The 26,969-nt window shown below is 42.8% G+C and overlaps 1 protein-coding gene across 1 annotated transcript in view; it reads right to left on the reverse strand.

Moving 5' to 3' along the window:
- ZDHHC8 (zinc finger DHHC-type containing 8) overlaps window positions 1–26,969 on the reverse strand; it is a 109,903-nt gene continuing 82,934 nt past the window's right edge. The window contains exons 2-11 of the mRNA XM_031057521.1: window positions 23,667–23,788; window positions 20,169–20,326; window positions 16,536–16,708; window positions 15,282–15,384; window positions 11,932–12,023; window positions 10,172–10,304; window positions 9,189–9,306; window positions 8,360–8,469; window positions 4,462–5,498; window positions 1–3,113 (exon numbers count right to left, since the gene is read on the reverse strand). Of these exons, the coding sequence (XP_030913381.1) occupies window positions 2,942–3,113; window positions 4,462–5,498; window positions 8,360–8,469; window positions 9,189–9,306; window positions 10,172–10,304; window positions 11,932–12,023; window positions 15,282–15,384; window positions 16,536–16,708; window positions 20,169–20,326; window positions 23,667–23,788 (2,218 nt within the window). The 3' untranslated portion in view covers window positions 1–2,941. The remainder of the gene's footprint in view (window positions 3,114–4,461; window positions 5,499–8,359; window positions 8,470–9,188; window positions 9,307–10,171; window positions 10,305–11,931; window positions 12,024–15,281; window positions 15,385–16,535; window positions 16,709–20,168; window positions 20,327–23,666; window positions 23,789–26,969) is intronic.

Raw genomic sequence — 26,969 nt, forward strand, 5'->3', positions numbered from 1 at the left:
GAACTATGTCAAAATAACCCTGGATATTAGTGCTTTATACACACAATACTGTGTTTAGTCTTACTGAGAAATTCTCTCATGAACTAATGTAGTTAACTTCAAAGGCTCTTTGGCCCTTCAAGTTCCTCAGTAGCTTTTTCATTTATAAATGCAAGAGAAAGAACGATCAAAGTGGAGCATCACTGGGATGCAAATCTCAAATATTACATTGGTGCAAATTTTCAGCCTTGCTTGCATGAATTTCATGTACGTATTCAAAGATACATGATAAAATGTGCCCTTGTCTCACTCCCTAATCCCATGTGTTTCTTACCCTCTCTTTTTCAGGGCTTACATATGGCATACATGATACTTTAAAAACAAGTAATTTTGTGATACTCTATGCACCAGAGTGAATTCCAGTCCTTAAAGAAGTACTGCATCTTCCTGAGGAGTTAGCATCAGGGTAGACTGCAGATTAGTAACAGTTAAAGATGGAAGAAATCTGTAAGGCCATCTGGTCTACCCCTTGTCCCTACAGACTCACCTCTCACAGAAATTTTTTAATGACTTGTCCAAATACAGTTTGACTGTCCTAAACAGTTTGTCCAAAACTCTGCTTGGAAGACTATTCACTGCCCCTTCCTCTCCATCTTTTCTGCCCCATTCTAAATGTAGAGCATTGGTTACCAGTGACAACCCTTGGATTTACCTTTGGTTTTATAACTTTTAAGTAACATATTTTTAAAATTATGATACTCGATTTCCACTTCATTGCTTAGCCAGTGGCATGTTTTAGCCCTTTAAATCTTCTCATTAGCCAGCCCATCCAGTTCTTTAATATATATTGCTCCATCTATACCTGATCCAGTTTGCCAGCATCCTTCTGGTACCATGGTGCCTCCAACTAAAGATAATGTTCTACATGCCAGCGAGCAAATCTGCACAGAAAGACTATTGCTTCTCTGCTCTGCAATATCGCTACACCAGGCATTTAAAATATCACCAAGGCAATAAAATGCACACTGATTTCTACTTCACTCTCTCAGAACTTTAGCCTATTGCAGATGCATTGCTTTCCACATTTCTTCCTTCAGGCAAAGAACATAACACAGAGCCTTACACAGAGAGATGATTAACTTTCTTATGTTCTCTTCAACCTTTGTCTCCAAAAAATAATGTGATATACAAGGGACATAATAACCATGTATTGCAGCAGATGTCAAGATTCATCAAATCAAAATATAAATTGTAACCAGGCAAAATTAAGGTCAATATTTGCCTTCTGGAATAATTAACCTCAACATACATGAAAACAAATAGGATATTGTTAACACATTCTGAATTGCTACCAAATACCTGGAGAGCTTTCCATTATAGTCAAGGACTGAAAAGGATTTAACCCCTTGAAACGAATATCCTGAAAAATGATGGATTTAGATCTCTAATCAAAACTATTCACCAAGAGAACCAGGTGGGAAGTCGAGGTCTTGTATGCTGACTGGCTCAGTGATAAATAATAATTTTTAGTGACTTTGGCAACAGTCGCTCAGGATATTCTTAATTGCACACATGATCTGGCAGGTTAGCATTGGTCCAGATCTCAGTACTTTTGACTTCTGAGGTGGTAACTGAATGGTAAGGAAAAGGAGATAAGGAATAGAGAAATAAAAATCCATTTGTCCCAAAATTAGCTTTGCCAGAGTCCTCATATTTTTGACAAAAGTAATGCACCCCTTTCTTGTTTTTTTATGGTAAAGTTGTCTTTAAATCCAACAAAGTAAATGTAGTTTTCTGGAGACAGGAAAAAGAAACCTCAGAATGTTAAATAGATTTGATTGATATTATTTTAAAAAGTTGTTCCCCAGGGGGGAAAAACCCAAATTGAAAATCCTTTGTCTAACAGTATTGAAGACCAGAGGGAATGTGCTAGTAATTAGGCAGACAGAAAATTTATATCCTTTAGATGCACGCTCGGCTCAGTTACACACACTGTAAATTCGACAGCTTATGATAACCTTGCTGCGGGATTACACTGACGGCACCAGGGCAAGGCAGTAAACTCTGTTATTGCCTAAATCCAACAGGTAAAGAGGGTGCAGGGAAAGCAGCTGATGGCTGTTTAAAATATGTTTCCATCTGAACATTTCTTTTCTTATCTGCTTGGTTTTGTTGCCGGGTCAGAGAAGCCTTTCAAACCCAGAGGGAGCAGGAGGTCAGAGTGGCAGATCCTCGCCAGTGTTGCGGTCCTTTTCCATGGAGACAAACACGCGCACACACACACACAACTTCACACGCAGGGAGGCCAATGGCAGACAGGGAGAAGCTGTTGCTATCCTTTCTCCTGCCCCCATCCAGGACCAGGGAGGCTTTTAAAGAAGACATGGTGTCTGCAGCCCAAGTGGCCTTGCCTTGTTCCTTCCCAGGAGGAGGAACCTGAGCTGCAGTGCCCAGGGGACGAGGAGAAGCTCCTGCCCAGTGCAGGAACCCCACTTTCCATGTCAGCAGGAAAACAGCAGTTGGTCCTCTGACTCCTGCCAGACACATCGCTGGCCAGAAGAACTGGGAAGGGCCATGGGAGAACTGACTGATCCTGGCTGACTGAACTGTTTCACAGCACAACTGGTACACAACAGAGTGGTTGGACAGACATGCACACAATGGCTTTAGCGCTCGCTTGCAGGAAGGAATTCCTCTTGGTGTGGTCTTAGGTCATAGCCAGTTCCCGCCTGTCGGTTCAGGAAGAGTCTGATAGACTGTACAATTGTATTATTCCCTCAAGAATAAGGCTGCAGCTGGTTTTTGGCCAAAAGAGAAAGATGAAAACAGAACAAACCCAAAACAAGAAAAGGAGAGTGGCCGACTGCTGCTGCTCCTTCTTTGTTGTTGTTTGAGTCTTCACAGTGCTCCTAGCTTCATGGCTGGCTGAGTGGATGGCTCTTTGTTTTTAATTCATTTTATTCTACACTGAAATTTCATAGGTTGTTCCACCAACTCCAGACACCTTCTTAACATTAGAGTGTCTAGCAGGGCTGACTGGTGTCCCCTGGGAACTTGATGTTGAACCCAACCTGGCTATTCCTTTTGGCTGTCCATTTATTTTACTGTGAGGTGTCTTCAACTGCATGTCATCCCTGCATCAAAAGAAATATCAAAAGATGCAATATTAGTGATAAAGTGTGATACAGAATGGCTTCATTCAGAATAAACAATTACCCCTGTCACCCTGAGTTCCCAGCATTGCAAAATATTCAAGCCTGGGAGCAAGCTGGTTGAAGCCAGTGCATTCAATGAAAAGCCACTGAAATGAGAGAATTAATTTGGCCATTAGGTTAGTGGACCACGCCTGAGTAATATTTGTTAATTTAATTACTTGCTTAAATGCTTTGTTGTTCCAAACTAATTGCATAGGCATTTGTAGGACACAGGAGAGTTTTAACTGTTACCACTGCTCACCACTGACCTTAAGCCAAACTGTTTTAAAATCAGAAATAAATTCTCAGAAAAAACATTTCCCAGTTAAATATCCAGGTAAACAAACCTTGTTGCTCATCTCTGAAACAACTTGTTTGCACTTAACTTCAGGAGGTCTACAATAATGGTTCTCCCACATTTCAGTAAGTTTTCCAAAACTGTTGCATAACAGGAGAGAGAAACCTGGGACCTTAACCAGAGGCCAGCATAGCACAGTAAGTACCAGAGACAAAGGAAACAGATATTTCTGAAGAGCAGCCCTCGAGGTCCCAACTAAGCTGAAGTACTGCATCCTCAGCAGGATCATGATCTTTTCAAGCTTTGCAAGCTCCATAGCTTCCAGAAGGAAAACAGAAGCACGTGCAGTAGCTGCAGCTGAGCATCTTGCTCAGGTGGCAGTTACTGAGGCTTTTAGCACAGCAAATCCTTTCTCTTCAAGCTTTCTCACAGAAAGGAAGGAAGCAGAAAGGCCTTAAGGTAATATCATGAAGCTCTGTGCTTTTGTCAGCAGTTTTGTACTATGGACACTCAACACTGCTAAATACAGAGCTGTCAATGCCAAGCACCAGGATCTCAGCCTGTTTCCCTCAGTGGAGAGTATGTTGCACAAGTAGGATCCCAGCTCTGCCTCTGTATCCGTGCAACGTCTGGGTCAGCCTCCCTTCAGGCTGCAAAGTAGAACAGTTCTACCCTTTTGTGCCTAAGGGGAGGAATAATCTGCCTCACACCTTGGAAGTAATTCCCCAGTTCAGCTATGACTATGACCATATCACTATGAATTTACAGCAAAACTGACCACCTGCAGCTCAAGGTACAGCAGAAGTGCAAACATTTTGTCATGATGAGGTTGCTGCGGGGGTGTGACAGAACTGAAGAGCACCCACAAACCTCCCACCATCATGGCCCACAGCAAACACCTCCTCAGGGTGTGCCTCCAGCGCAGCTCCAGCTCCAGCCCTCGCTCACAAGCAGATTCCCAGTGCTCTCAGCCCCTCAAGCAGTACATACCTCTGTGCTCCCACTGACTGCACCTCTGTGATTTCCACAGTGTTTACAAATGACACAGCCTTCGGGCCTCCGTAAGAGGGTGACCTAGGCATCCCTGTGGGGGATGATGGGACCTGGTGGCCTGGGGATTTGTAGGAGCCATTGCTCACCCTGCCCTGTAGTGCTTGATGGGACTGCACATTATTATTGGCTAAATCAGCTTGCAGAGAGGTTGTGGAAGTCCTTGGGGCTCTTGTCATTGCACTTGAGAGTGAAGACACTGAGGACTGCAGTATAGGGTTCCTTGTGCTAAAGCTGGTGGCAGCCATCAGATTGTCCCTGGATCCGTATCTCATGGCCATGCTGCGCGGGTCTTCCGAGAGCGTGCTCACTTGCTGAAGGCTGTAGGAGCTGGGCGTGTCATAGACACCTGAGTCTGCAAACACCGAGTCAGGGTGCGAGTGGAGGAGCTTCTCCCTCTCTTCCATCTCTTTCCTTTCCTGGATGGATGCCATAATTGTCTTGGAGAGGTTATCGTAGCGCACTGGGGAGGGGTCTCGCTGATGCGGGGCCGGGCTGCCCAGCACCGGGCTGAAGCTCTGCGGGGGCTGGCGCTGCAGCTCGCTGCCCCGGAGGTGGCACATTTTGGCTGACAAATATGGGGAGTGGTACCCAACAGAGCTGACTGCAGAATGGGCAATGCACTTCCTCCCCGAGGGAGACATGGGGTTCAGCAAACTGTCATAGGAAAGACTCCCATTTCTGTTTGACAGGGAATTGGGAGAAAAGATGCTTTTGTAAGGGGTGGAAGCCGCTCCTTCGGACTTTATTGGATGAAGGGGCACTTTGTCTGTCCCTCTCCTGCCAGCAGATTTCAGGCTCAGGGATCGTGAATTGATGGCAAAGGAATCTATCTGGAGTGGGGAAGACTGATAGGTCTTATGGAGGGAGCTCTTCCGGTAGCTGGGGATGTCCAAGCTGGGTTCGGACTGGTAATCAAGGCTCCTGCCATCCTCTTCTATCAGAGCCCCTTGACTGTGTCCCTCCTGCAAGGTGATCTAAAACAGAGGTGAGAATGAGAAACAAAAGCCAGTGAAAAAGTACAGGTTTTCTCTCTTGGTAAGTGCATGAGAAGGACAGAGCTGAAGGTCTTCCCTCTGACTGTCAGCCCAGGTTCATTACAAGAAAATCTCCTGACTCCTGTTCAACATATGGATTAGCACCTTAGAACCAAGGAGGAGTTGCTAAATAATATTGACAGAAAAAAGTAACATAATACATGGACACTGAATGAGACCCAAGCTGAGACTCAAGTCTCAGTCAAGGTAAATCAGATTGTTATCTGATAATACTGCCCTTGGAAAAAGCACTGCACTTCACATTTTCTACAAATAGCTCTTGAGTTGAGGGATGTCTGGTCTTGTGTGCTGAGACAGAAATATTTTGAGCTTCATTTCAACACGCTGGGGACCAGCACACTCTTATCCACTCTACTCTGCACTATGAATATTCAGTAATTCTGAATTTCTGGTCATAGGTCTTCAAAATTAGGCACTTAGCTTTAATTAAAGCAGAGAGGCTCCTTCCCACCATTGAGACAATGAAATGAAGCAATTTTCTCTTTTTTATTGCCTGTGTAGGAGAAAGTGGCCACATCAGAAAAGGAAAGGAAACAAAGCCCATCCTTTATTTATGTGCTCTAAAAACAGATAGGACTTCACTTTGTTTTACTCTGTGAAAATTGCTCAGAGTTCTGTTCACTTAAAATGCCATTCTGTGCTAAGCAAATAGTTTTCACTGTTATTTTTAAGGAAGAGTTTCCATAATGCACAATAAATTGGCTACACTGGCTGTGCAAACAAAGAGTTATTATCAGTCACATATTTAATCAGAAATGCAGTTGGCACAGCTTGTTCTTTAGTTTCTCTTAAAGGAAAACTATTGAAAAGAATAAACTGAATGACAAACACCTGGTTTATTGTGGATGTTTTTAAGAAGCTTTTTTCCTTTCAGCTAGAAGATAGGGAAATATGCAGAACAGCTCAGTCTCTTCTAGAGCATGGTGCTAAATTTGGCCTTCTCTGGAAAAAGGAGACCAAGTGACAGCCTGTAAAGGAGGATGAGAGCAATGACGTAGCTTTTAAGTATATTTGTGCTATTTTCCTTGTGCCCCAATGCCTCTTTCCTAGCAGCTTTCACTGCTCAAAAGCAGAATTACACTGACAGGCTGTAGAACTGACACAGAACAGACACCATGGCATTCCTCACACTGCCCAGTGTCTTTCCCTCTCTACCTCCTACTTAGGCTTGGCAGACAAATCCATGCCCTCCTATCAGCTCACCACGTGAACCCCATTTTATGATACTCCCAGCTGACTACTAGAGAGTTGTGACTCCTATAAAACTGAACAAGGCCCCAGAGCTTGCACACCAGTCAGCAACAGCAACAGAACTGTTCTGAGTTAGGATTGAAACAGCAACCCTGAGAGTGAAGGTGCTGTTCCCTGTTATCACTTCACAGCACTGCCCAGTCCCCTGGCCTAATCAGAACCTGCCCTGTATCTATATTGCATCTCTGGCTGTGCCCTCAATGAACACAACAAGCCTACCTTCCTTGGCTCTCTGACTTTTGGCATTATGACTCAGAATGCTGTGGCTTCCACAGCTCAAAATTGCTACATGATGCCTGTAAATAGACTATTTTGAACTGGATGTCAAGCCATTTTTCATGTAATAAAATGAAAATGATAGGATATTAAACTTTTTGGATACAGTGAACACACTGTTCTTGTGTTCCCTCTCATAAGCCGCTTTTTTCTTTATTAAGTGGACAAATCCAGAGAATAAGATTTACCATTACTGCAGTAAGACAAAAACTTAAACTTGGTCATAGCTGCAATTCCCCTATCTATCACCATCTTTCTTTTCAAAATGAGGAGGATTCAGGGAAAGCTTTCCTCACCATTTAAGGAACATTCCGTCTTATTACAGTGTTGCAACAGTCAATTGTTTTTATCTACCATATTTTCCTTTCCTTACTTCTTTCATAATACTCCTTCCTATCACCCCCTTCTTGTTATTCCAGCAGTGATACTGAAGGACCTGATGAAATTAATTTTAAGAAAACTGCACTGTGTGTGGTATGTGTTTTTAAGGATGTCTCCACTGGTGCATGAAGACTTGGATACATATTGCAAATATACAAGTTAGACCAGTGATTTTCCAAATGCTGTTCTCAGGTCCCAGGGGCCAAGGAATATTTGCAATAAATCCATGAGAAATAAGTTTCATAACTTTTAAGCAAAAGAATAAACTGTCAAAATTCCACAGCAAATCTGTCTAATTGTTTGGACCTCAGTTTTCTTGATTGGTGAAAACGATGCCAGGAGTTAGGAAGGTGTTTTTTTCCATATAACCCAAATGCACTGAATAAGTGCTAAGGAAGGTCAAACATAAGGAGCCCTCTGTTAATTTTCACTAAAATATCTCCTGGGATGCTTTAAAAGTTTTTCCTATGTTGCAAGCTGACATCTTAAGGAATCGGTGAGTACACTGAGTGTTGGCTAAAGGGTCTGATCTAGAGAAGCACTCAGCATGCCCGGCTCCCTCTGAAGGGAATGTGAGGTGGCGCCTCTGCCAGGAGAAGGCAACAGGAGGTGACACTTCCCAGCACCCTAGGATGAGGCCGAGACACTGGAGCGCACGCCTGGCAGAGGGACAGACGTGTCAGCAGGGGGAAGCTGTGAAACCAGACATGTTTCCATAAGGAGCACAGTGAAAATAATACACTGTCACACAACAGTGCCAAGCTTTGTTATTTACTTTTACACTCTGGCACTCGCTGGAGCCCTGCAGTGAATTCCTCCTCAGCTCCACACTGCCTGCACTAGCTGGGGCAGAAGCTCGTGGGCGCGCTCACCTGCTCGGCCGTGGCGTGGTAGTGGACTTTGGGATTGTTGCTGAAAGCTGGTCGGTATTTGTACATGGCAGGAGTGGGAGGGCTGATCAGTTTGGGTGAGAGGCCACCTTCTGCAAAAGAAAAAAAAAGGACTTTCTGTTAAAAAGTGCATGGACACAAAGCTGTCAGCCGTGATTCACTGCCATCCATTGTGCTCTGCAAACGGATCTGTTCTGGAGAGAACAGCACTTGCAGTACTTTTGTGTAGCATTCCACCAAAAGGGTCCCTATGGCAGTAACAGCACATTGCTGCCACATCAGCCATCTACAGAAAAGAAGAAACAAGACACAATATATTGAATGGGGTGACATGTTTTGGCAAGTAGAAATTTTGCCTAATTTCTAATTTGAAATACTAAATGTTTGGGTTGAATTCAGCTACTAGTTCTGTCTGAAAAAAAAAGGAGTTTTTTAATAGTATCAAAGCATAAAGTTCACATTCTTACAAATGAAATAATTCATTTTGCAATGACTAAGAATGTCATGCTAATATTTCTGATTCCTTAGATTCCTTAGACATTTATATTTAAAAATTTGATTTAAGAAGGGGTTTGAAAGAGTTTATAAACACTGCAAAACTGACATGAAAAATTCAACCTAGGCCTGAATAAACCACTTCAAGCTGGCTTTTCTCTCACTTTCCTTCTGTTAACTCCCCTAGTCTGGAAATCTTATAAATAGAAAAAAATCCTTCACCTAGATCCCATGTTTTGAAAGAATACAAGAAACATTTTCAAGAGGCTAAAATAGTTTCTTATAAATAAAAATAAAACTGATCATGCAACTATACCTTCACTTGTGCCCAGCTGCCCTTTTAGCTCAGAGTACTTGCTTGGATCTCCTTTGGGTGGGAGAGGTGGTTGCACATCCATACTATTATCCTCCAGACCTTCCAGGCTGATTTTAGACTGAAAAAGATTAAAAAAAAATCAATCATTACATGAAACTTGGTTAAATAACAGCATGTGGCAGAGTGCTGGATGTACCAAATAACCAAAACTACCTATACCCATAATGACAAACAAGATTTAGCATCCACTGCAGGCAAGGACTGTCACATGTAAAATTAGCATTGTCATAACCAGCCAGTAGAAATTTAAATGCACTATCCTGGTCTTCTTGGCAGGCTAAGTACTATAATCATCATGCTAATTAATATGTGGTAGAAGACAATAGTGCTTTCTAGCATTTTTCAGCAACATTCCAGGTAGCTCTCAGCAAGTAACTATCCAAAGTTACTTCCAAAGGAAGTAACTGTCCACAAAAATCTTGCAAGTTGGCTTCGTTTGGATCCACCACTTTTTATGGGACTAAATAAATCCTTCTTTATTATTCATGACAGGAGAAACTGAAAAGAGAACTCAGCTTCTGAGTCAATATTCCTTGCCCTGGACCACAAGCCTACCTGCAGCCTGGAAGCTCAGAGCATTCTCTGAAGTAGAACAGCTGACGTGGTCTGGTGGTACAAGGGTTCATTAAAATTAATTTGAACACGAAGAGGTGACAGCTCTTGGGACAGAAATTAACTACTGCAAAGAACAGGCAACTCTTCCAAAAGAAGTCCAGAGCGATTCCATGCCAGAGCTGCCTGTTACTGGATCAACAGCTGCTGTTACTGAACCTGTGTTACTTTCAGAGTATGAAGTACACGACAAGGACTCAAACTCCAGTTTCTGCATCATCTCAAAGAGATTTGTCAGTGACAGACTCATTCCCAGGCTTGATAATGCTCAATCCCTGCCCTCCAAAAGCAGAGCTTGGAGATTCCCTCACCTTGCTGCGGTTGAGGTTGGCCTGGATGCCGTTGTCGCTGATCTTCACCGTGATCTGTCGCTCGGACAAGTCCGGTCTCAGGAAAGGAGGCTTCACACTCACAGCTTGCTTCTTCTTGGGCTCAACCACGTACCTGATGAATTGTGCAACAGTCATCATTAAAATAAACAGTAACCTAAGAACAAGGCTTAAAAATCTTCCCACTTCCAGATTATGATTTAAGAATGTGTCAGAATCTAGGTAAGAACTTCAATTTATTTCAGTGGATGTAATAATTAAGCAGCAATTAAAAAAACCCAATAATTAGTGAGCAAAAGGAGAAGATGCATTAAAAAAATCAGGAATTTTTTAAGCACTAATGGACAAGAGCATGAAGAGAGCAAGAGAGGCCTGCCACCAACAAAAGTGACTGACTACATCATCCCAGTTAACACGAAACAGCTGCCCTGTGGTGGGAGTCAGTGACTGGGGAACAAGACCCAGCACATGGGGAGTTACCATGGAGAAGATGATGTGCTGCCAGTTCTAACTTACCACATGGTGACTTGTTTCTGTAGCATGTTTAGTGTTCAAATAAATGGAGGCAAAAGAGACTGCCAAGTCTATATGAAGCAAAAAATCTAAGAGGAAATGGCTGATTTTAGATATCTAATTTCCCTCCAGTGAAACAGAATTCTCTAAGTGCAATTGGCCAGTGCCTGTACAATGCCTAAATATCAATACACACACCAGCTTTCTCTGTTTTATGTAGTGAACAGGACATTCTAGTAGTGATGGCTCAGGGACCTTCAATATACAGAACAATCTGAACAGGTCTTCACAAAACACAAATGTTCTGCTTGTTATAATTCTGTGAATAGCCATGATGATGATACTCACAACCCCTCTCTTAACACAAGTGTCTCATAGCATTTAATACCCAGCTCTTCTCATCCACCTTGACCTGACTTTCATGTTTGGAAGATCTGAGAAGCAGCTACTCCAATGTCTTTAACACATGTAACAGTCCTTTAGGAATTATTTGTTGTATAACAAAGGGGAAAAAAGGCAGATAAGAGTGTCAGGGTCTGGAATTGTTCAACACCCTAAAAAGGCTCAAATAAGTCTTGTAGTAAGATTATGAACATGTTTGCAGGCTGGACAGCTCAGCACCTAGAATTATTTATAGTCCATCTGATCTACTGCATTAAGATCCTGACTTCAAAATGTGAAACGATAAATCCATTTCCCCAAAAATAGAAAGCCATAAATAAAATCTCAAGTTTCGTGATGTAGATCTCATTGATAATCTGTTTTATGATAATGAAAGTGCCAGTGAGATTGAAAACCACAGCAGCCTTAAATTAGATTTAAGTCTTAAGGAGAAAGGCTGATTTTAGCTTCCTTCCCTTTCCCCAGCAGACTGGACATTGCCTGTACAGCGTAAGAAGTAGTGTGGGCAACATGATAACATATGGATATTTACCTTGGTACTGAAATCCACTGGATAAACAAGCTGGTGAAGACAATAGTAGGAGCTCAACATAATTTGACAAGCTCATTCAAAAAAAGTATTTCTGGGATAAGGGTGGTAAATTACAGATTACAGCCATGCAACAGGGAAGCAGCTATCACAGAGCTCTACCTTCAGGACTGTTTTGCTTTGCTTTCCTCTTATTCCATCAATGATCCTTGGCTTGTGAGACCAGCCAAGGACATTTCTCCCCCTGTCCCAACAGGGACTCTTGCTCCCTCATTCCAGCTGAGAGCATTTCTCTTACCTGGGAGCCAAGGGGCTGCAGAGCACATGTTCCACGTTTCCACAGCATCCGCGGGTAAAGGGATTCACTCCCCCACGGAATTTCCCTGTCACCTGGAAGCATGTTCAGGACAGTGCTCAAACCTCTGGTTATATAAAAGTCATCATCCAAGCCTCAGAAAGCCAAGAACAAGTCTGACCCTTCTGTCCTTCCCAAACAGATCATTTTTCTTTGATTGCTGCACTTCTTCACTCCAGCTCTAATACACCACCTCTGTCAGCCAATTCCTGCTAGGAGGCACTCCACTCAAGATCCTTCCCAAAAGGACATTCCTGAATGTGACTGGATTTCAAAGTGATGTGCTCACCTCTCCATGCTGCTCCTGCACTTTGGATTTGTGTCTGCTCCCAGCCAGACATCCTGTTTTGGTCTCTTTCATTCCCATCACTTCCCCTCCTCTGCCTTGGCAAGTCCCCTCCAAACCAACAGCAAAGTCGAATCAATGTTCCAAATGCTGGATGAGAGCAATGTTTCCTCTCTCTCAGATCCCATCCTGAGCAGCAATCAGTACAAACCACTGCCTTATGTGGGAGGGTGCCAGGAACTCCCTGGTGATTACAATGTTTGCTTGTAAATGAGCAGGTTTAATAAAAGCCAAGCCTCATTAGACTGGCGAGATCCATTCAAGGCTTCATAAGCATTATAAAGAGTTTGTACTCTACAAGCACATGCTCAAAAGTCACCATATGGGGATAAACACCAATAAAGCCAGGGAGATTAATAGTGGTTGCCATTAAAAGCATTACTGTTGTTGTTGTTTGCAAGTAAAGCATTTTAATCAGCTCATAGTTCTGATCTAGCAACAAGTTTACGCAGCACCAGAAATACTTTAATAACTTGCACATAAAATAACAACAATTAAATGATTCTGCAATATATTATGCTGGCCTTCTTGATACAACATAAAGCTCTTTAAAAGGCCAAGGGAGAGAGGCTGGAAGTTCTGAGATTTGGAAGAGCAACCTTTTGATGAAAACATGGGCCTGGGACATTTGGCATGTCTTGCATTCAATCCTGGGCTCACGCTGACTTGTGCCAGATGCTGGCAAAGCATTTCATATCTCTGTGCCCATTTTCTCAAACACAGTATGAAAATAAAATTTCTCCAACTCACAGATTACAGTACTAATTACATCAGTTTGGTTTCTAAAGTAGTTTGAAAATCACTGCTAGAAAGCAGTCTAAGAAGGAAGGGTATTTATTTACTCTATTCAGAAACTAAAAATACCAGGATATGAGCAGATGTTGGGTTATGGGTTATTTTCATTCCATAAAAGAATTTCAGAGGCATTCAGAAAGCTCAGTAAACATCTAAACCCAGCCACTATGCACTTTTCAATCACAGTCTGCCTACTATGAATGCTCAGAATTTACAAACTCCAGAACAAATAAATACCAAAAATTTACAGTAAAAACCAAAAAATGTCTGTACCACTGACCTATAAAATGTACTGGGAAAAGAGAACATGATAAGCTGAGCATATTGCAACTGCAAAGCTGACAGTAGATAACTACCAGTGTGAGAAAAGAGAATCAGCACTGAGATTGCAGGAGAAAAGAGAATGTTTTAGAACAGTGGCAAAGCCAGGAGCAGATCTCTCCTGGTCTGGTGCTCTAATTACTTAGATATGCTTCCTCTGCAAGCACCTCAGGGCTGGGAACATCCATCCTTCAGTTACAGATAACCCCTACATATGACTAAGCAGAAATTAAGACCAGATTACATTTAATTTTCAAAATGGCATGGGAAGATGTAATAAATCTCAAGCGGTTTGGTAGCTCAGGAAACCAGACCAAGCTAGGATACATTTTCCATAGTTATTTTGATCACAGAAAAATCCTCAACCTTTCTAAATTCTAGTGCAGCCATAAACATATGAAATTAAATTTAACATTTTTTAAATTTTTCCTTCTTTTCCAGCCTAAAATTTTCATGGAGAGTTTATATCACTGCACAAAGACAAGTCGAAGGCAAACCACGATTTGGGCTATGAGACCAAAATGCCCTGTGTTTCATGCTACTATTGTTAGCACTATCAAATCTAATACTTGGCCAAAATTAATTTTAAAATGAAGAGCAGATGATTCTGAGCAGGACAGAGAAAAGCATTTGAAGATGACAGCTATGGAAGCTTGCTTTGTTCAAAGGCCATGTTAGGCAACTGTTCAGGATGACTTCAGATTCCTCGCTTATGTAAACCTCCCACAGTCTTCTGGATAAGAGTTTTTATTGTCCCTTGTGGGATGGAGACAATGTCATCTCAGTTTACGAGGGCCTGGCCTCAGACAGATGTTTTCATCGCTCACAGCCTGCCCAGGAGCCAGGCAGCTCCACAGCATGGAGCCATCAGCCCCCAGGACAGCCAAAACAGCTCAGTGGGAGCTGCAGAGCACCCATGGGGGCAAGGGCAGCAAAAACCCATCTGAAAAAAACCCAAACCACAAGGGAAAAGAAGTATGGTGGGGAAAAATGTGAAAAAAACCCAGATGTGAGGGGCACTTTGGAGCTGGAGCTGTGGAGGGATAAAGCACTGGAATGCACTGAGTTCATGAGCCTTGGGATGAGGGCTGAGACCAGTGCCACACCTGCAAACTGCCCTTGGGGTGGCAGGGACCTGTTATTGATCCCATCACATTGATCTCTATCAGCCACACCAAGCCATTAACGGGCACATAAACGCAGGTCTGCATCAACCACAGGGACTGTGGGTCATGGACATTTGAGTAACTGCAGGGGAACTGGAGTTTTCCAGGCTTTTTGGCACAAATGTTGGCACTTGGTTTGGAGAAGCAAAGCAAGCTGGGTCCAACAGCACTCTGTGTGTGTGTTCATATGCATGAGAACAAGAGAGACACAGAGGGAGACAAAGAGCTAACTCAGACCCTATTATGGGCAGTGAGGGCTTGCTGGGGGAGCTCAAAATACCAGGAGAGAGGGCAAATGATTCAATCTTTTCCTTTCTGTTTCACTCAATCTCATGGACTGTTCAGTCTGACTCATAAAGTTTGAACTTCTGGGGTTGATGGTACTTACCACATAAAACCTACTTCAAGGTCATGAGTACATTTTAAATAATAAATAAGCCTTGGGTGATGCTCTGTGCCTAAAAAAGGGAAATCTTTGCCTGCAGTGTATTAAAAAAAATCTGAAAATAAAAAAAAAGGCAACTTCCTAGATCTTCACAAAAGCTCCAATAAGAGCATTACCGGCAAGATCTGGACCATCTTTAGCTTTACCCAAGCTGACTTGCTGATTTTCCTTCCCACCTCAGCACCTTAGTCACAAACATGGAGAAAGGATTGCTTCTTACCTGTTCATTGGTTGTGCGCCCTCGGGCCACCAGAACAATGTGGAAGCCAGTGAGACCAATGACTGGGATAAAGAATAGCCCAGCCACACACATGACAGCCATTCTGTATCCAAGGGTTAAAGAAACTGGGATGAGTGAAGGGAAAAAGGGTCTGTGAAAGACAGGGAGAGGAAAAGGAGAAAAAAAAAGGGAGTGTCACAGTGTCATAGAATGGTTTGGGTTGGAAGGGACCTTAAAGATCACCTAGTTCCAACTCCCCAGTTGTCAGGACGTATTTCATTACCCCAGTCTGCTGCAAGCCCTGTCCAACCTGGCCTTGGACACTTCCAGAGATCCAGGGGCAGCCACAGCTTCTCTGGGCAACCTGTGACAGGGCCTCATAGTGAAGAATTTCATGCTAATATCTCATCTATACTTGCCCTCTTTCGGTTTGAAGCTGCTCCCCACCATCTTTTCACTCCAGACCCTTTTCCAAAGTCCCTCTTCAGCTCCCCTGGAGCCCCTTTAGGCACTGGAAAGGGCTCTAAGGTCTCCGTACAGCCTTCTCATCTCCAGGCTGAACAGCATCAACTCTCCCAGTCTGTCTCCAGAGCAGAGGGACTCCTCTGGACTTGCTCCAGCAGCTCCACATCCTTCTGATGCTGGTACAGCACTCCAGGTGGGGTCTCATGAGTGCAGAGTATTCCTCACCTTTAGCAAGGTCTAACTAAATTTCATCTCAAGGTTAAGTCCATCTGCTCCTAGTCTGGGTCCTCCCCCTTGAGATGGCTAAAAAGTAAAGTGAACTCAGTGATTCTGGCTCTACCTTTCTACCTTGTAAAGAATATTCTGCACTGACCCATTGAGAGCAGTATCATCCCTCAGAGCCAGCAATTCATGTGTTACACCAGCATGCAGGGGGCTTCTTCCAGAGCACCCTCTGCTCCGCAGCACAGCAACAGAGTTCTAAACTCAGCAAACAGCAGCTGAGAGCTACACCTGCTTGTAAGTTAAATTCAGGGAGGCAGCTCATCCTTCTGCTGGGCTGTCATGACAAAGATTGAGAAAGACAAAGGGTCACCTACAGTTTCTGGAGCAATCCATGCTCACCCAGGTACAATGGAACAGAGGAAAACCTGCACTGAGCATTTACAGGGGGAGAGCAGTGGGGGATCAGGAGAGGCTCCACCAGCTCCCTGAGGACAAATATTCAGATTCATTCTTGCCCATTCTCCTCAGTCACCTTGAGTCTGGAAAGACCAACAGGAAGGATACGTAATGGTAGTGTGAGCTGCTCCCAGCTTTTCCATGTGGTTCAGGACGAAGATGAGCCCAAAGGTGAACACTCCAACCATGTGTGTACTTAAGGACAGCAAGAAGAGAAAAAAATAGCGGTAGTTCCTCCGTCCTATGCAATTGTTGACCCATGGGCAGTGATGGTCAAAATCCTTGTAAAGAAAGGGAGAGATAGGGAAAAATATCCAAACAGTGAAAGAAAATACATTGCCTCAGAGATGAATTTGAACCCCTGTCATGTAAAATTACATCAGACTAGTTCTGCAGCTTTACAAAATGCTTGACTATCTTTTATAAGACTTTTTAGGACCAAGTTTTTTCTCTATCCGTGAATGGAGAGGTACTTGAGTGTTTATAGGGTTTTGAAGAGAGGATATATCAAACATAAAGGACAGGCTATTTATCTGCTAGCAGCAGAAGCCCTCATTTTTATCATCCTTAGCATGAGTCAATTACAATGAAGTTATTATAGCCTAGAATGGTTTGAAGATGCAATAGTGCTGCAGAATGCCCTGTCCCACATTTCAGTATTTATACATCACTGAATGAGTCCACTTTGAACAATGAGTCCATTTTGAACACAAAAGTACCTTTTTACCAAGCAGGTCACAAAGAAAAAGAACAGCAGGATCAGACAGAGGCAAAGTTATGCACAGGTTCATTAAGTTATGAATCCAAACCTAACTATTTGTCTCAGTCACAAATCCAAAGTCCCTTACAAAGTCAGATCCCTTTTAACACGAGATTTAATAATGAGGGCAAGCCACAGACACCCTCCAAGTGCCTTTACACAGTCTTGTAAGCATGTAAATCCACTGTCTCCAATGGGATTATTCCTGATGTGAAGACAAGATCAGGTGCAAGAAATAAACCCTTCTTACCTCTGTGTTCTTCAGAGCAGATATTACACATTCATTGCACTGACAAATGAACTGTTTATTCTTCACTTTGTGGCAATGCTATTTTTAAGCACTGCTCAATGATGACACAGGGGGTTTTGTATTTCTAACTTTTGCATAATGCATTTACCAAAAATTTACAAAATACAAAAAAAATGGATTAGAGCTTTCTCAAAGCACATTAGAAAATGACAGTGGTAACTTAAATATTAAGATCATTTCAGGCTATATCTGAAATGCTGACATAACATCTGTCTGTTATGCAAATCTGGCTGTATGCAGCCCAAAATACCTATGGATTATGAAACTATGTACGTACTCACTGCAAACATTCCAATTAAGAAAACAAAAATCTGACTACTTTTGTCACAGATTCATTTTGGGTCCCTCTGGTAACAGCATGCTTTAAGTTTTAATTAGTTTTATTTCTGCAAGTGTTGTTTGCTTTTACTGTTTATTCATTTTTATCAAATTGGTTCAGAAGTTTTATATTTGGGAAAATAATTTTTATTGTAAATTCTAGACTGACCGTGAAAACGTGAACTACAATCCTGAGTGGATCCTACATGGAAAGCCAGCAGAGTCTCTCCTGTTACTGTCTCAAAGCTCTTCTAGAATATGACAGGTGAGTGGGAAATAAGCATCACAAGAATCAATAAAACATGTTTAAGGCCATGATTTATTGATTCAGAAGTCATTAATACTTTTTGCCTACATTCCTCCACAGCAGTAGTAATTTAATTACAAGCAGAGCTCTTTACTTGTGCACCAGAATAGTAGGGAACATTCAACTGACCTGACTATCAATAGAACTTGTGGAGAAGCCAGAGTCACCTTGCCTTCTGCTATTTTATGCAGGTTCCTTTTGGATTCCCTCCCATTTTCATTTCTGCTGCAGAACTGACTCCCATGGAGGCCTTACATCAGCATGAAACTTCAAGTGTTTATACCACTGAGTTTTGAGCAATCTTTTTCTGAGAAAACTTGATTTCCTGAAAATGAATTTTTATGCTGAGCCACCGGGGAAGGTGGAAGAAAGAAACTCCATGGGACAACTGAGAATTTACCATCATCAAAACAATCCTCAGAACCTAGAATTAGTGAAAACATTTATGTTTTAAAACTGGTAATGTATGATTCAGGTTTTCTACCAAAAATCCAGCTCTGTGCAACAATTCACAGCAGTCTAAACAAACTGTGTGTCACAACTTACAAATAGCTGTGGCTACTTCACTCTACCCAGGGACCTTAGCAGCTCCTCACTCCCAGGCTTCTAAAATCCCACATCCTTCTAAAGCCTTCCAAACCAGGACAGCCTTGTCCTATTTATCAATGGTTACTAGGCACAGCACTGCTTCCAGATAATTATAACTTAGATATATGACTGACACAAGATAAATCCAGGCAGCCTTTCTCTCACTTGCAACTGTGCTGCTGCTCTCTTTGGGACTATTCCCTTGCTTATGGCAAAGAGGATTAGGACAAAGGTAGTGTATACAGCATTCCAGCTGACTCTGGTATTTTTCCCCTTCTGATTAGTAATTCCTTTCATTTTAATGGCAGAGCTGAATATATTTTAGACATATTAAGATTTCATCTTTCTATTGAAAAAAAATAGACCTTGCAGCAGAAATGGTCCTTTAGAAGTAGAATTTTTAGCTCAGCAATAAAAAGTCCCCTGGCAATACACTGCTGTGAATACAGTGCTCTGTACCTACATGTCTGGGAGATGCTTACAGCCCAAAAGCACATCTTACTGTTTAGGGTTATTTTTTAAAAATCCTGTGTGACTCACCAGGACCCTAAGGGTAACAAGAATCAAGAAAGTCCCCTAATTCACAGCAATCAACATTAGAAACATGAATGAGCTCATGCTCTGAGCTGGGGTGTTGACAAACACATGGGCTCCTTCTATTGACTGGAGAACCATTTGCTGAACTCTGAGTTTTGCTCTCCTGAACTCACACATCATTGTGGCTTCTCTGCTTGTCCACTAATGCTGGCACCAGTTTGCACCAAATTAAATGAAGAACCTTAAGCTCACACATGACAAGTTCAAATGGCTCACCCTGAATTTCTTGCTCTCTTGAACTCAGCACCAACTCTCCCATTCACTCCTTTTTTACATTCACAATCCCTTAGCTACCTCAAGGAAGATGCAGCCAGAATTATAAATTTCTATTTTGATCAACACTGGTGACAGGGCTGACAACAAGCATCATTGCATTTGTAACACACATAACTGAGGGCTATGCTTCAAATGGCATTGCTCAGTGCAAGTCCAACTGCAAACTCCTCAGAACTCCCCAATATGCTTTTGCTTTGTGTAATTAGTCAAAAAACTTATAAAGCAAGTCGTAACATTAAGTTCTTAGTCTGCTGCCTAGAATATGAGTTGATGGCATCTTCCCATTGTCATAACCATGTAATGAGACCGATGCTAGAAAATAAAACAGCTCAAGGCACGTTTCTCAGCAGTCCTGTCCTGTTTGTGATTTGTACACAGACCCCCGGCCGGCGGCAGGAGTCCAGCTGTGAACTCCCCAGAACTGGAACTCTGGGGCAGCCCACCAGCCCATTCCCAGAGCAGGGGCAAGCCCAGAGCCCGGTGGGGCAGCCCACCAGCCCATTCCCAGAGCAGGGGCAAGCCCAGAGCCCGGTGGGGCAGCCCAGCAGCCCGTTCCCAGCAGCAGGGGCAGCCCAGCAGCGTTACCTCCACGCAGTTGTCGCAGACGCTGCAGTGGGAGCAGCGGGGCGGGCGGTAGAAGTGGCAGGTGGCGCACCACTTCATCCGTACTTGGATTCCTTTGATCTCCACGTTCTTGTACAGCGGTGCGCGGAAGTCGTCGTCCTTATCCTCATCCTCGTCCGCTGCTCAACGCAAAACTCAGAGTTAGGGCAGGTAGCACAGGGCAAGGAGAAAAGAGCTAATCCTGTCAGTGCCTGGGACACAGTGACACTGCACAGTGCCCTTACTCTGTTATGCTATGTGATGGTTTAGCACCTCTGCCCTGTTTAAGACAAGAGTCCATTTAAAAATAAATGCGCAAAAAACACCCCCAGTCTATAACAGACAAATATATACTGGGAAGAAAAAATATTGTTCTAGATTCCTGTGATCTTTATTTGTTTCCTCCTGACAGAAAATCTAAGAAGTTCACATCTATTTAACACCTGGTTAAACATTATAGTGCAGCTGGCATTGGTTGACTGGCTCTAAATTAGGTGGAATTTGATAATGTTGTCCCAGAGGAGCATCAATTACTGTCATGCAGTTCTATATTAAATCTTCTCTAGATGTGTTATCATGATCCAATTTCCATTGACTTCAGAGGGAATTTCTCCCTTCACCTAGATGAGCTTGGGATCTGGCTCAGCTGCAGTATTTATCTGCAAGAGTATTCTCTGGATTAACGTTTGTGTGTGGAAGTAGAGTGCTGTACTGGCACCATTCCCTATAATTTTCCTTCCTAACTAGTCAGTGGGACTCTTAGGGAGAGCCAGACTCTAAATCCCTTAGGCACTTCTATAAATACAGTCTTTAGGTTCTCCAATACCATTATAAACCTGCCCAGGCTGTGTAATACATGTGGGCAGATGAAAACAAGACACCGGAACAGTCAAATCATTTAAGCTCTTATAAAAAAATCTGACTATGCTGACAAAAAGTCTGTACATTATATATACTTACATGCATTTAAACATGTTCCTTTTGCAGAATTCAAACACCGAGTTTGTACAAAACACATCCACATCAAAAATACTGAAAGCCGATTGTAGTTGGTATAATTAGCCAGCAAAAAACATTGCCAGTCTCAGCCTAGACTGTAAATCAGATTTTTCAAGGCAGCCCCAATTTCAGTTACTTGATACTTCCTTTCCTACTCATTCATTCTGATGTATTACCAGAAATTCACTCACGCAGAGCCAATACTGATTCATACCAGAAAGATTCAGAGAGCCAACAAATGAAAAAAAAATTTTAAAAATGAGTAACAGAGCTGTGAGTTTGATTAAGCTCCTCTTCAACAAGCTGGGTTTCTGCAGCCCAACTTTTATCATTTCCCCCCACAGGCCAAGTTCTATCTTCCAGACCTGCAAGCTCATATAATATAGCTAGAAATGTGCTTATTTCCAGTTTCCAGAGACCTGAGCAGAAGAATACATTGACAAAGCAATGTGTCTTACTACACAGATTCTCATACACTGATCCACTGACATGGAGCAGCCAAGTCTCATATTTTTCTAACAGATTCTTGATGCCTTCCTTAAGGAATTGTGTGATTTCATTAGAGTCTCAGCTTTTGTACTACTTATTTGTTGTTCTGGTTTTGAAGTAAATTCCTAACTATCAGAAATGTGCTAAGAAGCTTGAAAACCAAGAAGAATGAACCTAATTTCAACAGCAGAAAGCAAATAGAGTGATTGTGTATTCATTGTAAGTCCCTCCTACAATTCCTGAACTCCTTGCGCTGGCAGTTCTGCGGGCGGCGTGGGGTGGTGATAAGCTTTTTTTCACATGCACACTTGTGATCTGAAATAACATCTGCTCCTCTTTCCTCCCAGCACTGGTATTTATAGCCTTTTCCATCTTTTCCCTTATCAGTTTGCTTCCTTCACACATCTGAACTCCCACCCCATTACCTTCTCCCAGGACGAATGCCATGTCTTTTCTCTCCCCTTGCTCCCAGCATCTTCCTGACAAGGCACAGGCACAGAGATGCAAGGCCAAGGCCACAAATGAAGTGAGAGACAGTAGAGGGGTGAATTTTAGGAACTCCTCCTCTTCCTGCTTTGCTCCTGACTCCCTTGTGTAAAGGGAGATGGGATGGGAGGGAAGGTGATGAGAAAGTTTCTGTTCAATCTCCCCCTATGTTTCTTCCTTAAATGCAAAGTCCAAAATGAAGAACTTGTTTGCAAAAGGAATTTAGAGAAGCCCAGAGGAAGGTATGAACTGACAATACACTCAGGACTGATCACTCCCAGGGCCTGGTGATGTCCAGCCCTGCTCTGAGGGAACTGCCCTGCACAAACACACTGGATTCTCCGACTGATAATATTTAATGTTTAATGTTTAATTAACCACTGCTATCTCTGCTGAGATAAAGAAACTAACAAGTCCAGGAAACTCCTTAAAATTCCACCTGTATAAGTTCTTTTGAAAGTCACTAGTATTCGCAGATTTAAGTACCTATATAGTGTATCAGTTGATCTTACACAAGTGATTGAATCTTGCCTCTGCCATAGGTTGCCTTTAGACACAATAATTTCCTTGACTGGAGTGCTGCAAAACTTAATCAGGGGTTCAGAGGCTTCAGCTGAGAGGAATGGCAGAGAGATGCTCATTATTAGACCATGCTACCTGGAGAAACCTGGCCTTGCTATTCAGGGAAACCAGCACGACTGGTACCTTGCTCTTGTCAGGTAGCAATTCAAAACAGCCACTGAACTTGGTGAACAGAGGTGAAGAAGCACAGCTTGCAGACAGCACAGATCCAATGGTTTAGACAGACTGCCTAGAGCAGTCTCCGCTGCAAACTGCATGTGAATATTTATTGGAAGACAGATAAAATGAGGTGATAATTCTCTCATTAGGATATGTTAAAAGAGATAGCTGCACTGTGGTTCCCATTACAAAAGCTGAGTGATCTCTATCCTATTTAATCAGCTGTGAATCAGTACTAATTTAAGCAGGAATATCTTTCTAAATGTATACATTTTTAGACACTCTAAGGCAAGCCTTAATCATTATCTGTTCTAGCGTTCAATGCTTCTGCATTTCTTTAAGGTATTCTGGAAGGGCTGCTTTGATGAAACTTGCAGGAAGTTTAGCCTCTCTCCTCTGCCATGCTCTGCTACCTCTTGTGAAGACAGTGACTTAAATCCAGTGTGCCAGCATGACACAGGGGATAGCAATCAAAATCACATCACTCAGGAGAGCTATCCAAGGAGAACCATTCTACACAACCCTGTGCCCTCGAGTGCCAGTCTGAGCAAGTGTGAGGACACCCAGGAGCTCAGAAAGGAGCTGGAGGGTGCCCAGCATTTCACTGCCATCCCAGCCCTAATGACAGTCATGTATAGTAAATAAATAAATAAAGTCTACAAGATCAATCAGCAACTTGTGTGTTTGGATACCTGGCACCTCCTTTGGCTTGGATTTTCCATGTCCCCCCTCCCCCCAGCCCTGCAACAGTCCCATTTCTGTTACCTCGTGGGAAAACTCCAGGGTCCATGAAAGTTGCCATGCTGAAGTTTGCCAGCACAAACAAGAAAACGAGTCCATTGTACACTGGGATGGCTGGGGAGATGGCTTTTGTCAACCAGGGGCACCTGTGGAGAAGAAGAGTTATGGGTAAGGCTCTTTCAGCTGTAACTCATGGATTCTTCCCCCTCACTACCATCACACAGAGAAGTACTCTGGGCCACCCCAGCCATGCAGCAAGGCTGAATGTGCAATGTAACAGAAATTTCCAGGGAGCCAGTTTCAGTGATCACTGCAGCACCCTCTGTAAAGCTGCTTTGTTCCAGAGCACAGAAAGCCCTGATTGTTCACAGGGCTCACAGGGCTTTGCCACCCTATTGCCTCATCCGCAACCTGGCGTTTTGCAGCTCTGCGTAGCAGCTTCAGCTCATTGTTGCAATTCTTTTACCTTCTCTGCTGCCTTGTTGCAGCTGGGGTTACTTTCAATTTTCCCTGGTGTAAAGCACAATAGGATTCAAACCATTGATCCCCAAAGCAGGGGCAAAGAGAATCACATTTGCTTTTCACTAAGCTTCCATGGTTTTTAACACTCAGAACCAACACTACAAAACCTCTCCTTGGGGAAAAGTTTTGTCAGACCAGGCTTTGCAGATGTCAGCAGAAAATGAAGTATCAAAAAGAAAGTAGATGGCATATGCCATGTGAACAATGTTCAGAAGCACCAGAAAGATTTGTTGCTTACCCAGTGAGTGTAACTGAGAGGAACTGAAGATAAAGGGTAAAGCAGAAGAAGTAGGAGACTTTGGAAAGAGGATGGGGAAATGCCTATTAATTAGAGGAAAATGGTTCAAACTGCAAAAAACAGTTCCCACCAGCAGAGAAGGGCATGATGAGGCAGAAAAGAGCCTGCCTTACAGGCAGCTTCACCAAATAAAAAGCAGTGTGCATTCACTCAGCCATTCAAAACCTCTGAACACACCACCAAATGCATTTCTCCAGTCTGCAGGAGGAGGTTTGGTGTTACAGGGCCACTGAGGAGAAAAATCTGATCAATCTCATGATACTTGCAAATATAAGTAAGGAAGAATGTGGGTCAAAGTATGTAATTGAAAAAAAGACCCCTCACTGAGTTGTTCCTTAGATTTCCACTTGTCTTGACAGCCAAGGACTCCTCCAAGGCTGCTGAGCAGGCAGACATTCAGCAATGCCTGCTGCCATTAGCATAAAGAACACTCTGGCCCATGTATTCTGGTATTTTGCCTGCATTACATCTCCACTTGTGTCTGATTGTCTGCCAGGCTGAAGCCTGAGCAAACAGGAGAAAACAACAAGCAAGCAGCCCTCTTCCACGAATTTGCACTGGGTTTGCTACCAAGAGGCTGTTTTGAACAGCTGAAAATGGTGTTAGTGACCTTGAAGGGACACTGTCAAACGTGCTCTTGTGACCAGTGTTAGGAAGTCACCACGTTTTCTTCTCCTGTTTCTTTGTGGGCAGGCAAAAAGAGATTGTTTTGCACTCCCCACCTCTTCACAGCTGGGCTTTTACCACTGCACTGCTGCAAACTGCTTTTAAAAGGACCTTTCCTTGTGTATGTTTCACTCAGCCTAGCCTGGAGTGAGGAGAAGATGCACAAGTCCTACCCAGGGTGAATGAACTGTAAAGCCAAGAGCAAGACACCTCTGTGGCCAGGGCCAAACCTCCAGGCTGACTAAGGGAGAAGGAAAAAAACCCAGCCAAATACAGCTTGACTCCAGGAGGTACCTACCTTAGGAACCTTATGTTTCCCAAAAGGTGGAATTTCAACAAGTAGTGAGCTCATACTGACTTGCTGCCTTGCTCAGTTTGCCTCAGAGCAGCAGCTGATGACCGAAAACCAAAGCAAGGCACAAGTTTCTCACTTGCCAGGAAAGGTGCTGCTGCAGTGACCTTGCCAAGCAAACTGCAGGCCTGCCACTAACAACAGTTTCTGCCACATCCTCTGGAGGAAAGCAAAATAAGTCCTGAAGTAAGCGGTTATAAAATCAATTCTACTCAGGGAAGAGTTCTTCCCTCTAAATTATAGTAAAATTAGATTCAGTAATGGGCATGACTGACTTAATTTCTTCCCATGAAGAAATTGCCTACACAGAGAAAGATTATGAAGTTACCCATTGCTTGTCAAGCATGGAGGAGAGATGTCCTTGGCAGTAAAGTCACGTAGGTTGGCAAATCAAGGGATAGGAAACCCTTTCTTACAGATAACCAGTTACTCTGAACGAGATTATAATGAGAGAAACTGTCTCAGATGATTAATGTAAGCATTTTTTAACATTCTCATTTGTGATTTATTTTGTCATGTTCCCAACAAATATATCAAAATATTAGGAAGCATTTTAGCCATAAGATAAACTGCACAGCACATTTCATGGGTAAACAGTGTATCTGAAAAGACTTCACGGAAGTTGAAATAAAGAATAGAGTGAGTCACTGTACATACTAGCCACAAGGTCAGCTCACAATCCTTCCATTTCTTCTTCCCAGAATTGTTATGCAGCATCACAGATTACATAAAATTAGATGGGACAAAAGGGGCCTCATTTGTAAACTTAACTGGCCAATAAAAACAGACGTGGAGATCAAGTCCTGGCTCATAACTGTAAAGAGGTCTGAAAAAAAATAATTCCAATTGGATTCACCAAAATGATGCAGCCACACTGCCCTTCACTAATGCACATATGATTTTTGGCAAAACAACAGAAATTCTAATCTGAGCCTAGCAGGTTGTTATATCACTAATCCATCATGTGAAGGCCTGGCTTCTGCCCCTCTGCCTCAAGAAGCTGCAGAAGTGTTGAAGCAGGACCTGTAGCAAGTTTCTTTTTACTTTGTGCATATTCTGTCTCCAGGAGATCTACTTCCAGCAGCAATTATGCTTATTATATAGGAATAATTATAGCTGAACTTTTCCTTTCCTTTTTCCTAACAGAAGTTGTTGCGAATCAGACAAACAGCACATAGGATTTAAAGCTTTCTTTGGCTGGTGAACCCAAAATTTCAAGAGGCTACAGTTTTGTGTCTTTAACTCATCTCAGAGTAGAATTATGAATCAAGAAAGATACCACAAGTTTTATAGAGCTACATGAATTACACAGAGCCAGGACCAGTGTATAATCCCCTAATGGAGCACCACCAGATTTTTCTCTGAGAAAAAGTAAATGTACAATGTGTGTCCTATTCCAAGTTAATTTGGATCCCTCCCTTGAAGCAGAAGACCTGCAGGGTAACGTTGCAGGTACCAGCCATACTGCTCAAGGACTGCTCCAGAGAGA

Source organism: Geospiza fortis, unplaced genomic scaffold (assembly GCF_000277835.1).
Source record: "Geospiza fortis unplaced genomic scaffold, GeoFor_1.0 scaffold408, whole genome shotgun sequence".
Lineage (NCBI taxonomy): Eukaryota > Metazoa > Chordata > Aves > Passeriformes > Thraupidae > Geospiza > Geospiza fortis.